The sequence below is a fragment of the Hirundo rustica genome, chromosome Z, assembly GCF_015227805.2.
Source record: "Hirundo rustica isolate bHirRus1 chromosome Z, bHirRus1.pri.v3, whole genome shotgun sequence".
Classification (NCBI taxonomy): Eukaryota; Metazoa; Chordata; class Aves; order Passeriformes; family Hirundinidae; genus Hirundo; species Hirundo rustica.
In genome coordinates this window covers 61,863,391-61,879,553 of record NC_053488.1, presented here as the reverse complement: position 1 = coordinate 61,879,553, position 16,163 = coordinate 61,863,391, and the positions used below count along the sequence as shown (strand labels likewise).

At 37.7% G+C, this 16,163-nt stretch overlaps 1 protein-coding gene across 1 annotated transcript in view; it reads left to right on the top strand.

The window, feature by feature from the left end:
- Window positions 1-294: 294 nt before the first annotated feature.
- The window catches only part of SRFBP1 (serum response factor binding protein 1), a 70,610-nt gene continuing 54,741 nt past the window's right edge, over window positions 295-16,163 (top strand). Inside the window, exon 1 of the mRNA XM_040090088.2 lies at window positions 295-399. Within this exon, the coding sequence (XP_039946022.1) occupies window positions 370-399 (30 nt within the window). The 5' untranslated portion in view covers window positions 295-369. The remainder of the gene's footprint in view (window positions 400-16,163) is intronic.

Here is a 16,163-nt window from a genome sequence, read left to right as displayed (position 1 = left end):
GCACGTGTACATTCCCTGGACTCAGCCAGCCAGCCAGCCAGCCCAGGATGCAGCGCAGGGCCACCACGCCGCGCCGCGATGCTTCAGCTTTCACCTCGTGCGAGGGGAACTCTTCAGAAACGGCCCAGACGCTTCCGGCAGGCCGGGCTCGGGATCCGGCCCCTGCCCGCGCCACTCCCCACACACGAGAACCAATTAAAAAAAGAACCCTAACCAAAGCTCTTTAACCCCATTTTTGAGCGAGGGCTCGGGGGCGGGGCGGGAGCGCTCCCTCGGCGCCTGCGCGCGGTTTCGGTTCGTGCGGCGGCGTGGGAAGCGTTCGGAGCGGCCCGGGCGCGGTGGGGTTTTGCGGGGCTTTGCGGCGGCGCCATGGCTCCCGTGCTGAACCTCAACAACGAGGTGAGACACCGGCGGCCTCGGGGCGCCGGTGGGAGCGGGCCGTGGCGGCGGGCCGGGGGGGCTTGGGGCGGGGAAGGCCCGGCGGCGGCCGGGGAAGGGCCAGGGCGGCGGTCAGCAGCCGCTGATCGGCCTGCGAGCGAGCCAGTTCGGGGCCGACCCTCCCGGCGTGGCTGCCTGGAGCCCTAGGAAAGGCCCGAGGTGGCTGCCGCATCCCTCGGCCTGGGAAAACTCATCGCATCGTGCTGGAGTTGAGCTGTGATGAATACCAACATCCGTCGGGTGAAGCTAAGCTGCTTGTACGGGGGTGCTCGGCGATTTCGACACGTGTGCCTCGGTGCAACGTCCTGTCTCTGAGTGTCATTTCCTCACGCCTATCTTCTTGTATTTGTATTTACGCTGAAGTTTTGCAGGTCATCTGGCGGACCCACCAAAGCCCCAGCTGCCTGTCTCCTGGATGGCAAAGATACTGCCTTATTTTCTTGGACATGGAGGGACAGAAAGTGAAAAATCATTGGGTTACAGCTAACTTCTTTATGTGCTGTAAGAAGTTTAGTGTTTCGTATTTATTTCGGTATATTTTTTTCTTCTTTTTAGTGTGAATGCGGTTATTTGCGTTTCGCTTGTGATGGGTTGTGGTTACATAGTTGCAAATCTTTGTGCACAATAAGCCTGATGCAACTAAAGTAACCTCTTTTTAGGTGTTGCGCCAACAGTTTAGAATAGCTGGCTGTTCTTCTGAGTGTGTGTATAAGCACCTGCACTTGCCACTAAACACTTCTAGAATTCCTACATAATTAATTGCTTGATTACAATTATCAACAGCACAAAGATTACTTTTTTTTCGGCATATAGTAACTTGGAGAGGGGTTGATTTGCAAGTTGATTTCTTGGTCAAGAGTTTAGTGAAGTGTAGCTTCTTCATCAGGAAGAATGTTTGATAGTACATAGAATTGAAATATTTACTCAGTAATTTTTGGTTCTTGCTGTTAACAAGTATAAGGTCAGAAATTAGTGATTTGCCGTTGAAATATACCTGTAAAACACCAAGGAAAGAGGAGGGTATTTCATTCATTGTTTTAGTGTGAACTTTTTGAGATTGATTCATGGTTGGGTGATGTTTCATAGTCTTTCCCCACAAAAACGCTAATATAACAGGGGATGAAACAGAAGTACTATTTGATTGAGGAGTTTTTCAGAAAAAGCATACAATAAGTTCCTTTACAAAAATTGGAAGATTTCAGTAAGGACATTGGAAATGTCATTTCATCTTATACTTCAACCGTAACCTTCTCCTAAGAGGAAACTGAAAGTTCTGGAGGAGGTAGCTTTTATCAGTTTGTAGAAAAAAGAAGATACTCTGTACTAATAGGTCCATCTGAGATGTAAGGTAAGACAGTCTGAAATCCTGCATGCTGTCTTTTCAAGAGGGACAGAAGGTCAGTCTGGCTTAGAGTAGGATGGAAACCTAGCATGAGCAGATTAAAAAGTGTTTTCTATTTCTATGTATATGTCCTTTTATAAGTGTCAGAGCTGTACCAATCACTGTGGTGTGTAGTTATAAACTGTGAAATAAATTATTTACCAATACCGGGATATTTCATATCTCTGTAGCAGATATTCTCTAAGTATTTGTTACAAAGACGCCCTTGTAAGAAAGTATTTTAAGAGTAAAAATAATATCTTCCTCTAACAAGAGGTGAAGTGGAGGAATTTTATTAGGACCATGACTAAAGGAATAGTTTTTGAAAGTGCGATGTATTAAATAATATTTCTTGTGTATTTTTCCAGTTTGCTAAGGGAAAGTGAATGACAGCTCTATTCTGTGCACCTTCAGCTTTTTGCAGTCAGACAGTACTAGCGATCGTATGGGGTTTTCCCTGTTAGGCCATGAACAGTAGTCATGATGGTATTTGTTGCAGAGACAACATTGTGACTCTTAAATAGCTGATAAACTTGTTTGTCTTCTCTGGATTTTCAGGAGTCCAGTGTGTGAAGGGAGTCTACAAGAAGACTGGAGAGAGACTTTTCTCAAAGACATGTAGAGATAGTGCAAGAGGAAATGGCCTTAAATTTAGATTAGATATTAGGAAGAAATTCTGTGCTGTGAGGGTGGTGAGGCACTAGCATGTGTTGGCCTGTGGATATGTGGATGCCCTGTCTCTGGAGGTGTGTAAGGCCAGGTTGAATGCCCTTCGAGCAGCTGGGTCCAGTGGGAGGTATCCCTGCCCATTGCAGCAAGGTTGGAACCAGGTGGTCTTTAGGGCTCCTTTCAACCCAAAGCATTCTATGAAATTCTGTAACATTATATGTACATATTTCAGGTTTTAATTCTAGCAAAGAAAGACTTCTGCCTTTAATTAACATAAAATACCATGTCCTGCTAAATGGTGGAATCTTAAGGAATTCTAGGACGATAGATATCAATTTTTCTTTTACCAATTCACATTTTATTTACAGGAAGAACAAATATTCTTAAGACCAGTGTTTCTCAGTGATATAAACTGGGACTTACCTTAACTCACCTTTATTTTAATTAATTACTGGTTTGTATTTGATCTTAGTAGCTAAGAAATAGTTGTAAGTGTCAGAAAACTTACTTGTTCTGCAGTGTCTACTATATGTGGTATATATGTGCTTTGAAACTAGAGGACATTTGATTTCATGATTGAATTATGATGATGAAGAAAATCCTCCAGGGAAATGAGACAAATGATGGGGTGTGATGCCTGTGTCCTTTCTGAGAGATTTTGAACTCATTGCTAGTTCAGAGAAATTGAAAAGGAGTGGAGACTTCAAAAGTTGTTGGGCTTTGGGGTTTTTTTAATTATAATTTTGTTAAAGAATAGTACCTCCATGGAACAACATTCTCCCAAATGTTCTGATCTATAAGGAGCAAAGAATGAAAATGTGCTATTTAGGTGACTGTATGAATGAGAGATTTAAGGTAGCTGTACAATGTTAAGGACCTAGAGGAAAATTACAGTTGTTGTTGTAAATTGTTGTTAAGGAAAAGAGGAAATTACAATTGTTGTGATGAGGTGAAATAAGACAGAAAATAATAAGAAATCGATCATAATTATAATAATCCATTATTAATACACAAATAATTAATTTAGACATACATTAATCTTTCTTGTAATGAAAAGTTGTTTATAGCAGTGTAAATGCTTCGAAATGTCACACTATTTCTATGTTAACAAGTAGGACTTGTGCCAAAAGTGTATAAATGTTTTCTTGATTTTTCTCTAATTAAATAGATACTTAGATAATAACAGGAAAAAGCGCACGGTCTTGGCAGAACCCAGAGTCAGCAAGGTCCAGTAATTTTAGAAAGCCGTCTTGCTGTTGGTAAATAGCATGATACAGTTTCAGTGTGACTGCATAACTGAAAAATTGAGATTGAAAAGGCTTAAGAAACACATTTTTTTTGTAATTTGGGCATAGTATTACTGTACAGAATTGCTACATTTTGATTACTGCCCAAGGAAAAATTGGCTGGGGGGAAGGAGGGGGGGTGGGTACAAAGGAAATAAAAATCAGAAAATTGGAACAAAGTGAAGCAGTGAAGACTGGAGTTTTTAGGAAAGAAGAAAATGCAATATTTCTTACCATTTTCTACTCATTGCATTCATTAAAGCAAGGGAAAGCATAAGTCGTAGAATGAAAATTTCAGTTTTGGAGTTCCATATTCACTGCATATGGTCTTACGTTTGAAGGGTTTGTCTGTATTAAGCCTAATATTGTATTCTCCAGTTGTGCTTACTCTTAGAAGCATGCAGGCTGAAGGAATTGTTTTGAAAACCTGTTGCTGTCTAATATGTTTCATATTTTAAAAAGCTGTCTAAGAAATTTCAGGTGTCTTGCCACAGAATAGCTTCCAAAGTAAGCCTTTCTGGAAACATTTGCTAGGTGGCAGCACATAATCATCAACTACTACGGATAAGGGCAATTTAAAGGGAGATAGCCCATGTTTAATGTGAAAAATTATCCTTGTTGATCAGCAGTATGGAACAGAAGCTATTGAATGGGATCTCTACAGTTTTCTAGGGTTTTTTGTCCTGTGCTTCTTAAATTATTTTGTTCTATTTTTACAGTTATCATCTGCTATCAATATTGCAATATTGTATTATTGCAAGAGATAGCTATCTTTCTAGCCTCCCTTTTTTCTCTTTTCTTTTCTTTTCTTTTCTTTTCTTTTCTTTTCTTTTCTTTTCTTTTCTTTTCTTTTCTTTTCTTTTCTTTCTTTTCTTTCTTTTCTTTTCTTGTCTTTTCTTTCTTTCTTTCTTGTCTTTCTTTTCTTTTCTTGTCTTTGCTTTGTCTTGTTCTTTTCTTTTCTTTTCTTTTCTTTTCTTTTCTTTTCTTTTCTTTCTTTTCTTTCTTTTCTTTTCTTTTTCTTTTCTTTTCTTTTTCTTTCTTTTATTTCTTTCTTTTCTTTTATTTTCTTTTCTTTTCTTTTCTTTTCTTTTCTTTTCTTTTCTTTTCTTTTCTTTTCTTTTCTTTTTCTTTTCTTTTCTTTTCTTTTCTTTTCTTTTCTTTTTCCTGAATGGTGTTCTGTTTGCAGCTACCTCAAGGAGCTATGAATCAGAAAGCTCATGAAGCTAATGCAATGAAGTCTATATACAGTGTTTTAAAAATAAGTGTTCTAAATGTGTACCTCTGTGAATGCTGTAATGGCTAAAATTGAATATTAGTACGGCATCATATTATATAAAGCGAATTCTTAGAGTTGAGCATCATTTTTGTCTGTGGGACATGTGAATCAAGTTTTCTTGATTCTTGAAACTTGGGTATCTCTTAAATTTGTAATAATTAATTGCATGCAGACAAAATAATTTTTCTCTGTATTTACAAAACTACAGGTTTTAGATAATAAAAGCTGATGTCTGCATAATGCTTGTCATCCATGATAATTGTTCTTTTTTTTTCCTAAAAGGTAGGATCGAGATAAAACCATATCTTGAGAATTATTTGTGTGCATGCATATTTCTCAGCCTTCCAATCAAAGTCCAGAATTAAAATTGTTGTGTAAGGAGCTTAGTAATGCTCAGGGTGATAAATTCCATTCATAGTATTTTGGGTCCCAGCACTTTGTGTTCTGCAGCACACAGCTCTGCTACTCTTTAGATTCAGGGCTGACTTGCTGGCCTCAGATTTAGCTGGGTAGCAGTTTAGGTAATAGCATGTTTAGAAAGCAGTCTGGACAAGTAAATTAAGAATTTAGATTGGTGTATGGGAAAATCAAGCATGAACAGCATGGCTAATAATGAAAAATAACAGAATGGGGAATAACCTTGAATTAGGGAGAAAGACATACAGTCTCTGGAAGTCTGAAACTGCAGTCTTGAGTTTTAGCTGTAGTTCAGTAATTATACAGAATTATATCTGTAATTATTTAATCTTTTATCACAGTGCAAACAGAAATAATTATATATTTGAAGATGCTTATATAAAGACTGAGTTGTCTTGATGTAGCATGGGTAGGTGTTGTATTTGTTGTTAGGTATTCAGACACAACTAAGATTAAAAAAAATAAAAGGGAAAGAGCTATTGAAATTACATTTATACATGTGTTCGTTCACAAATGGAAGAAAGTTCAAGTACATCCTTTTATAAGTAAATAATTTTTGGCCACCAGAGTTTCTGTATAGCAGTAAGGAGAACGTGGTCGAATGAAATATCAGGAAAGATTAGGGAGGGGGAAATTTGAGTGGGTTGTTCATTCTTCCTGAAGCTGAATTGATTTCTGTAAGCAAGAGCTGCCTCATGATTTTTGTAAGATGCACTAAATGTGAAAGATCTGAGTATTTACTCATGCTAGTCCTTAGTGTATTATATATTTCTAGATTTTATACAATACATCCAGCATGCTTGTATAAATACTTTTAATTGATAAAAAATAAAATTGACATAAAGCTTTTTAGTTTTTGAATAGTCGCCATTTTTGCAAGAAGCATTCTGTACAAAGTGAGTTCAGGACTTACTGTGGTATTTATTTGCAGTTCCTTAAGATCTTCCTTATTTTCAGCCTTCAGCATTATGTGTCTGTCTTGTCACTCAGATGTGATGTACCTCTCTGTGGTTTTGTTGACTTAGAATGCTAAATTAGACATATAATTCAAAATTGTGTTTATTCATGGTCTCATTTTTTACACACATTTTATTCTATAGAAACCAAGAGAGTTTTTAACATTGAAACGCCTTTCATATAATGCTTTTTATGGAGAACTGCTTTGCAGTTCAGACAGATGAGATATGCCCATGAAAGATTGTGATTATCCCATTGTGGTTTCACAAGCATCCGGACTTGCTGCTTCTGCATCTGGGGCTTCTCAGTCACCCATTCCAGCCACATGGTCTTGCCTCCCTCTTCTGTGATCATAAGAAGGTTGTTGCTAGAGCAGTTTTCTACTGCAGATTGATGGTGGCAGGATCTTACAAGCGAGTGGGAGCAGCAGGAATGTGGGACCTGAGATGAGTGGGGTGGGCACAGTGGTGGAGAGATAGACTATCGCACTACATTGAGCCGTTTGGTTGGCTCATAGAACTGTGCTGTTTTTCATCTCACTTAGGTGTTTCTCTTTAAGCAGTGCCTTTCTGTGAAATAAACATCGCATTTGGGGAGGGCATTGAACCAGCAAAACCTAAGATAGGGTGATACATAATGTGCAGTTATGTTGTCTGGCAGGTGCTTCTTACAGAAGTTAACTAGTGGTCATGGCTGTAAAGGCAGGAGAATTAGAGAGTTCAAAGGGGAAGCCAAAGGAGCCCATATATTTGTCTAATCATAATAGCTTTGCATAATGAGTTCATAGGAGACTATTTAAAAATCAGCTTGAAAGAGGACTCTTACCATTTCAGTTCAGGTGTTTAGTTATACGGGTGCCTAGGATGCTCTGTGGTCAGAATTGAAGCTGTGGCTGGATACTGACGCTGCCAAGATATGTTTATCCCTGACAGTTCATGATCCTAAATACTTCTTTGAACCTGGTCATAAAATCTCTTATACGTCACTAAGTTTATATTCATTTTTGGGAAATGTGACTAAGGGGGGAAAAAATGGTCTCTTACTTGTTGCAAAAGAAAAAGTAGCAGTCTGGTAATAAGTAGAGGAAAATGTAATATTTGAATTATATTAATGGCAATTAAGAAATTAACACTTGGAGCCTTCATGGGCTTTCTTTAGAACGGCTTTTTGCCATCGGGAGCAAGTTGATGTGAGCATTCATGTTTTTAGTCTATTAGATCCAACGTTCCAAATGGCATATATTACCTAAGATATGTTGTAATATTTTAAAGTACATTACTAAGACTTCCTTGCAGTGATGGAAAAGAATCCTAGATAGAAAGTGAAAATAACACTGACAGAGCACTGCAGACACTACCTGTGTGTAAGGCAGTTTGAAATACTGGGCAGCCAGTCCAGTGCAGTTCTCCAGTGTCTCACTGAAATAAAGTACCTACCCCCAAAGATCTATTTTTATGCTATCCCCTGGGCTATGTGGTAATCAAAGAATCCCTCAGGGCAATTCAATATTTGTGTCTGCTCTCTTTATATAAAAGGGAAGTGAGACTTGAGGCGAGGCTTCTGACCAAGTTACTTGGTATTGGACTGAGCTGTGAGATGTCTTACTGCTCATAATTCAAAATATAGTCTTGTTCTTTAAGGCATGAAGCTGTCGATGGGGGGAATTCTTTAGTTTTAATGGCTTAGTTGTAATGAAACTTTGCAGTAATTGAGAAAGCTGATGTATAGGTTCCCTCAGTCTGAGGTGAGTTGAATCCTGTGAATCTCAATGACCAGCAGAGTGCACTAATCACAAATACTGTTGCTGGGCTACTGTCTGGCAAAGAAGGGTGGTTTTATGGAGTGAGGGGAGCCTGGTCATGTATTTCACCAGTGGGAGCATTTCCGTAGGAAAAGTCCTTGACCGTGCTCCAAGGGCTGCTTATCCAACAATTAGCATAAAATACATGCTCTCCCTGAATAGAAAAACTGGAACTTAGAACTCTTTAATCCTGGGAAAATTCTTCTTGCTGGTCTATAGATAAATTCTCTTTTGCTATTTTCTCTGTGATTTATGAGCTGTATTTCATCCAGCACCTATCCAGTATACTGGCCAAGCCATTTTCTTGAAGTAGAAGTATTTACACTAGACTCCTATACCAAGTTTTTCAGTTCTGTTATGTGCCCCAGCATTTAGATTGTTTTTCAGATCGTGGACAGCAGTTCTTGTACTCCTCTGAGGTATCTGCCAGTATGGTTCAGATGTATCACAGAGTCTCTGTCTCTTGGTAAACTTAAGCAGCCTTGAAGTTCATCTGTGGCCACTTCAAAATTATTCTTAAGGTAGAGTGGGTAGCGCTTGGATACTTCTGAAAAAGTATGGGTGTCTAGGATGCTTTGTGGTCAAATTGAAGCTGTGGATGGCTATTGGTACTGCCAAGATCTGTGTATCCCTGGCTTGCACATGGTCTTAAATACTTCCTTGAGGCTGATCCTGCAGTCTCTTAAATGTCCCTAAAGTCAGTCTAAAGTCTTGGAAAGGCATATAAACAAATTATGAGAACTGAGAAAAGATAAATTTCTGCACGATCAAAACTAAATAGCTAATCTTTTCCATTGGTTCGTTTCTTAATATACTGGCAAATCACTGCGTTTTTTCTGTATATTACAAGTCTATGCAAAGTTGGAAAGCAAACATGGCTTTCTTTTTAAACTCTGGAATACTTGGCAGCAGTCATTTTAGCTCTATGGAAATGCATTTAAAAATTCTTGCATTAGTTGTGTTACTAATAAATGTTAGGACAACAGTTTCTTGAAGGAGAAGAAAGCTGTGCTACAAAGGGCTTGATTTCTGCTTAAAACAGTTCAAGTGTTAAATTGCTGACATTCTTTTACAGACCATGTAAATGTCCTAAGGAAAAACTCTTTTGAAAGCTTATGAAATTTCCAAACTTATACTCTGTGAGATAAAATTTTGAGGAATTGTGGTGCTTTTTTTTTTTTTTTTTCCTAGGAACTGTTCCAGCAGCTGTTTCTAAAGTTTCTAGAGTTGCCACATCATCAGTTTTACTAATATTAGCAGCAAATTCTGATCTGCTTGCTCTTCACACAGATTTTTTTCAGCAGATTACTGAAGCAATTAACCATGGCTAACAAGGCAGTTTTTTATTTCTGACAGTATTGTATATAGCCATTATTGGACTACTGTACTTGGGGACAGTAATGAAAACTTTTTCTTAGCTCAAGTGGTTTATATAAAGTGTGTGTGGTAGGCCACGTAGGCTAGTAAGATGCTCTCATAAAACAAAAACATCTGTGCTTCCTTAGTGTGGTAGTGTACAATAATGAAAAAAACATGCAAACGGTCATGAGAAACTTCGTAACTTTTACTTTAAAGGAACTGTGAGGTACTGCAGTATACAGTGTAGTTTTTTATTTAATTTATGGCTATATATGCCTGACTAAAACACAATTTTAAAATGGTTCTGTTACAGTAAGTGTGCATAATTGCTTACTGGTGTCTTTGCAGAGGTCTTTCAGCAGCCTTTACATTTCTGGGTCTGGAATTTGTTGCTAAATGAAAAAGGGAGCAAAGCTGAAATGGGTGTAGAAGGGAAGGTGTGTAGTGTTCGACTTTTTCATAATAGAATTTGGGGGCTTGGGGAAGGAGATGTTCCTTGAAGGAGAGTAGTAGTCAATTGTGAATTCATTGCAAATTGCTCATTGGTATACAATGATAACGTTCTTTTCAGTTTGTCTTGTGCTGCAGAGAGGTCAGTAGTAAACAGCAATTAACAGAAGTAAAGTGGTCAGCTACTAAATTCGGTGGCTCTTTTGAATATCTTTCAAGTAATATAAAATAAAGAGATTTAAAATTCTTGCACTGATTTTATATGAAAAGAATTACCATTATCTTATTTTCTTTGCAAAGATGGTCACGTTGATATCTGTTTATTCATGTGGCATTTAATACCAAATGAAACTGCATAGAAAAAGAAACTGAGGTGGATTGCTCTCTACAACTACCTGAAAGGAGGTTGTAGTGAGGTGGAGATTGGTCTCTTTTCACAAGTACTAGAACAAGAGGAAATGGCATCAAGCTGTGCCAGATAGGCTGTTAGGGAAGATTTCTTCACCTAAAGGGTTGTCAAGCACTGCAATAGGATGCTCAGGGTAGTAGTTGAGTCATCATTCCTGGAAGTATTTAAAGATGCGTAGATGTGGCACTTAGGGGCATGGTTCAGTAGTTAGCTTGGCAGTGTTTGGTTTATGGTTAGGCTTTATCATCTTAAAGGTATTTTTCAATGTAAATGACTCTGTGTATCCTCTTTGCTGTTTTATGAGGACACATATGAGTAAACATAAGGTCATATACAGGTTCTTTAATGTAGGAAGAGATGAGCGGATAAAAACTATTTGCATGAGAGGCTGGTAAGAACTGTTCTGAATAGCTACCGGTTCAAAGGAATGAATGGTGGATTTCATCCAGAGGCAAGTCTCACTGAGGAAATGCTGCAGAGGTTGTCAGTAGCACAGGGGAGCATACCTTACATGGATAAGACAGGAATTCAGAACAATATAAAACAAAAGGACAGTTAAAGTGATTTCTTGCTCATCAGGGGAGGGGAAGAATGAAGGAAGGAAGAAGTTCGTATTTGAATATTAAAACAGACAAAAATGATGGGTAGGTGATGAGGTGTGTTGCACAAGATGAAATTGGTTGAGGAATGACAGCTTCTAAGGACAGGAAAGGGGAATTCAGTTTGGTAAAATCTAGACATTTAAGAAGGAGATGGCAAGCTTCAGAAGAAGGAAATTTTCCAACAGAACCAGGACTTGGTGTGGAAGAGAAATTGTCAATGGCTGGACAATGAACATACCATTGGGCAGACAGGTGAGAGTACTTGTTCTGTCACAACAACGAAGATTTTGCAAGAACCTTTAAGCAGTGCTCCAAGTTGTTAGTAAGTAATGCTGGGAAAGCTGTGTACAGATTTCTTGTAGATTTGATATCTTGGCAACTGATGGAGAACAACTTGTGGAAAGGTATTTAAATTAATGAATAGATGTCAGACATCTGGCAGGGATATTTTAAGCGCTTTATTCCTTTTACTTTTCATACTTGTCCTTTTCCCCAGTTTCTATTGATGTCATGTCATGAAGAAACTTCTTAGAAGAACGTAGATTATTAGATTTTTTTTTGTGTGGTTTTTTTTTTTTTTTTAAACACTGACTTTCCCATGTGTTTGTGTTTATGAAAAATTCTCATCATGGAATTGTTTTGCTTTAAACTGTTCTGAGGGAATAAGGAACACTAACTGGTGTAGCAAGGTAATTCTCCATTCCCACTAGCCAGAATTCTTCCCATCCTTCCAAAAAGACTGAAGAATTATATTGGATTATGTAACCTAAAAATGTGTATTTTATTTCCTCTGTTGAAAGCTGTTTTTTGGGAGATGTTTTCTCCTTCTTACTCCGAGGGGAGGGTGCAGATGCCTTCTGATAATAGCCCAGCCATTAAAACCACGTGGGGCAGTGTTTTGTATCTTTCACCACCCCTCCATCCTCCAGGGGGACATCTTCTGATAATGGGCCACTAGGGCCCACCAATGCCATGACACATTGCATCATCCCATTGGGAGATGCTCCACACAGTGGGGGAGGAGCCAGCTGTGCCCAGCTAGATAAAAACTGGGACTGAAGGACACAAGGTATCCTGTTTTTTCACTGGATACCCGGAGGAGGACCAGACCCATCTCATCACTGCTGGACTTTCTACAGGACCATCTCTACACCACAGAACCACATCTGTTACTCCAGGAGGATTTATTTGGACTGCTTCCAACACCCTGACCACCAGGGTGCCAGGTCATAGCCCTGACTCTGTCAGGGTTTTTTCCAGGATCTTTGTTTCCGTGCTTGTTTTTTTTGTACTACTGCATTTGTATTTTCTTTTTTTTTAATATTCCTAGTAAAGTACTGTTACTCCTATTTCCCATATCTTTGCCTGAGAACCCCTAGTTGCAAAGTTATAATAATTTGGAGGGAAGGGGGTTTAGATTCTCCATTCCAAGGGAGGCCCTAGTTTTCCCTGGCAGACAACTGTCTTTCAAATCCAAGACAAGAATATATGACAGTGCTACTTTAAAAAAAAAAAAAAAAAAAAAAAAAAATTTTTTGCATAAATCTATAACCACTGACAGAGAAAGTTCCCACAAAAAATCTAAGTCATAGAGACAAAATAGCAGAAAGCACCTTAATGGATGAGCAGTTTTTCTGTAGGAAGTAGGATAGTATTTGAGTTTGTCAGTGTGTTTGAAGCCAGTGGAAGTTTGTCACTTTCTGGTGATGTTCGTAGTCTTTGGCTGAATATTTATCCTGTTTGGAAGTCTAAGTCAGAGAGATCTCTGCTGCAAATTTGGATTTCCTTTATATGGCGTTTTTATCAGAGCGTGTTTCCTGAGGCCATGGCTTTTGCTGTTCATTGGCATACCCTAAGTCTGAACAGAGGTTGTACTTGTACTCACTGGATGCATTTTGATACTTACTTTTTATATTGATGTCAGGTGTCTGTGCTAGGAGCATCATAAGACAGATGAAAAGTTAGACTTGATAGCCTGTTAGTAAAAGGAGTCTCACGCTTCTTTAAAGAAATTTGGGGTTGATGACATTTTTTGAATAAGAAGACAGATCTTTTTTTTAAGAAGAAAGGCAAAATACTTCGAAAGTCATAAACCACAAACACAATTTCTGTTCGTTCCCTATTTTCTTGTTCTCTTTTTTTAATAAAGGATTTTTTCATTTTAAAAATGTGGATACTAAGTCCTTATTATCTCTTTCTCAGTAGCTTTTTTCCCAGGCATAAGAAGAAAGTGGTAATGACATTTTGGGGTTTTTTTTAATCAATATTTTGGACTTAACATCATTCCATGCTTTTTTTATTATGCTGTGTCATTCTGTGACATACCACTCTACTTACTTCCTGTGTGAAGGTTTCTGTTACAGTTTTGTGATGCTACTTATATAGATGATTTATACGTGTCATATCAGAACATCTGACAAGAAAGCACAGTCTTGGAAGATACAAATTAGAGACAAAACCCTTTTATTTTATTATAAATTTATTTATAATATTTATTACATTATATTTATGATATTTATTATATTATATTTAAAGTAACTATTATTTTATAGTTAAACTATATTATTTAAAGTAAATTATTTTAAAATATACTTGCACAATTGAAATTTCTTTGGGTTCTAAGGAGAGTGTAATAGAGCTGCTTATCCCTCCAAAATCTATTAATATTGGTGATGCTTACTCATGTAATAAAAATAAGCTGTAACCATTGCAAGACCTAACTTGAGGCAAAGTTTGCTTCTATCCAGAACATTGACTTCTGCATGAGCAGCAGAAGTTGTTAGATGTTCCTTTTGTTGATAGTTGATCATTCTCCTTTTTAAATGGAAATTTTCACATATCTAAATAGCCTTCCAGTCTTTTTTCAGTACTTAGGCCTCTTCTTATTGTGTTAACAAAGGACAGACTTCATAGAGGAGAAGTTTGAAGAAAAATAGTTTAAATTTTAAAACAAGTTATTTTTCTTATCATAGTAAGATCAGTTACTTTCATAAATGCTGACTAAATGTATATTTATGGTCAATCCAAAAATTGTGGTATTTAGCTAATTTTTTTATCTTTCAGATTTAGAGAGAAGTGAAAAATTATTTAGTAGGTATTACTCTAACTTCATCATTCCTTTTGATGCTGTTTTGTTTCATTTATTTGAATTTGAAATCATTTGTCCTTAATTATTTGCATGTATAATAATAACTACTATATAGTGACATTGAAATAAAAACTTTGAAATGGATGACACTCACTACAAAGTGAGTGTTCATGTTGAATGATGAATAATAATAATGATGGTGCATTTCCTTGTAGTATTTGTCAAATATTGTGATGCTGTAACATTGCACAGGCTTCTAGTTCTTTTCCTGGCCTCTTGATGTGTGAAACTAGTGCAAGCTGAGGGCAATTGAAGTAACTGTAAAAGTATCTTTTTTTTATGAAGTGTCTTGCACAGAAGAATCTCTCCTTCTATCCCATTCAGCAAGTCATTGTTCCCTTGAAGTTTCAATCACCAGATTAAATCATCAGTACAAATGATAATATAAAAATTAAAATGTATTGTGTGCATAAGTTGAGAACCAGTTGATGTTACAGCTTTGAGTCCAGTATTCCATAAAACTTCATATAGATATCTTCAGTTAGGATGATTCCTCTGTCTCTTGAGTTTTCCATGTGTTGGCCTGGGGGTTACTCTTTTGGAGTGTTCTCAGTAACTGTAGCTATGGCCTATGTTTCCCGCCTGTTTGGACAGTCAGGAGAGGGTGGGTGTTCTCTGGCTGGTTCAGAGCCACATGTGCTGGCGAATGAGTATGCATGTACTGTTCTCAGCCAAAATAGGAAAGATTTTTCTCAGAAACCAGCCTAACAAATATTATTTCAGAATACACAGTTTGGATGCTCTGCTCTTTCAGAATAGAGGAGAAGAGTTGCAACATATTAGCGATCAAGACTTGGAGGTTTTTTTGTGGTCACTTTGGAGGTCGTACCACCACTTATATTAACATCTCTTAATCACAATCCCAAACGCACCTCCAGATTTATACTGGAATCACGGTGGTTCATTTTCTGTATTTGTTATGGGGAAAGGTTCTTACCCAATTTTGACACAATTTTCTTTTCATGATGGCAGTTCAACTCTGCAGGTTTGGACCATGTTTGTGACCTATATAATTAATGTAAAAAAATACACAGATTGTGAGTCATTGTAGCCCGACTGTGATATCATGATTCAGATTATGCAAGTAATGTACAGATTCATAATGTTGTCTTGTGATCAGTGCTCTTTTCCAGCTCCTTTTAAAAGGTTCACCTTTTGAAGAGGGGTAAGAGCCCTCAGCATTCTTACTGTTTATTCAAGTGTGTTCACCCTCATAATTCTCACATCACTACTCCAGCTTCTACTGTCTTTCTGTAAAGTAAAAGCTTAAGGAGGCATGAATTTCTCGTGACTTCTAGCTAGAGCTCTGGTCTAATTAAAAGTCCTAGACATTGAAGTCAATTGATTTAAGCTTGTCTATATTGAATGCCTTGATCACCTCCTCATTCAATATTCCATGGAAATATTTTTAGCAGAGTAATAGCTGGGGGTTTTCAAACTTGCATTCAGCTGATCAATTAAATACAGAGTTAGAAATTACCTTCAAGTGGTCCTCTGTTTTGGAAAATGTTTATAGTTTCTACTTCCATGTGGTTACATATGCAGTGATATATCTGAGACTAGTCTATAACAGTTCTTATCTGGACATTTACAACTACTGATGTGTATTTAGGGATTAGAAATGTGTCTAGCCATCTCATGATCCTGGTTTAGACTTGAATGCTTTCTGAAGTACCGCATAGAGTCTTACTCCATCCAGTGAGAGACTGACTTTGAAGCAGTAAATCCATTAAATTTTGGTCTTTGGCAATGATCAAGTAATTCTAGGCTAGCGTTACTCCCTCCCAACTATCCTAGATATTTGGATTTGCTTTTCAAAACCTTTAGATGAAAATGATCTTTTCCAGAGTTTCCGAGTACTCAGTGTGGTTTCCACTTGGAGAAATTTTACTAGAAATGACAACTGTTCTCCATGCAGGAGGAAATACAATGCTATATTGAATAAAGAAACTCATATTTCAGTGCTTCAG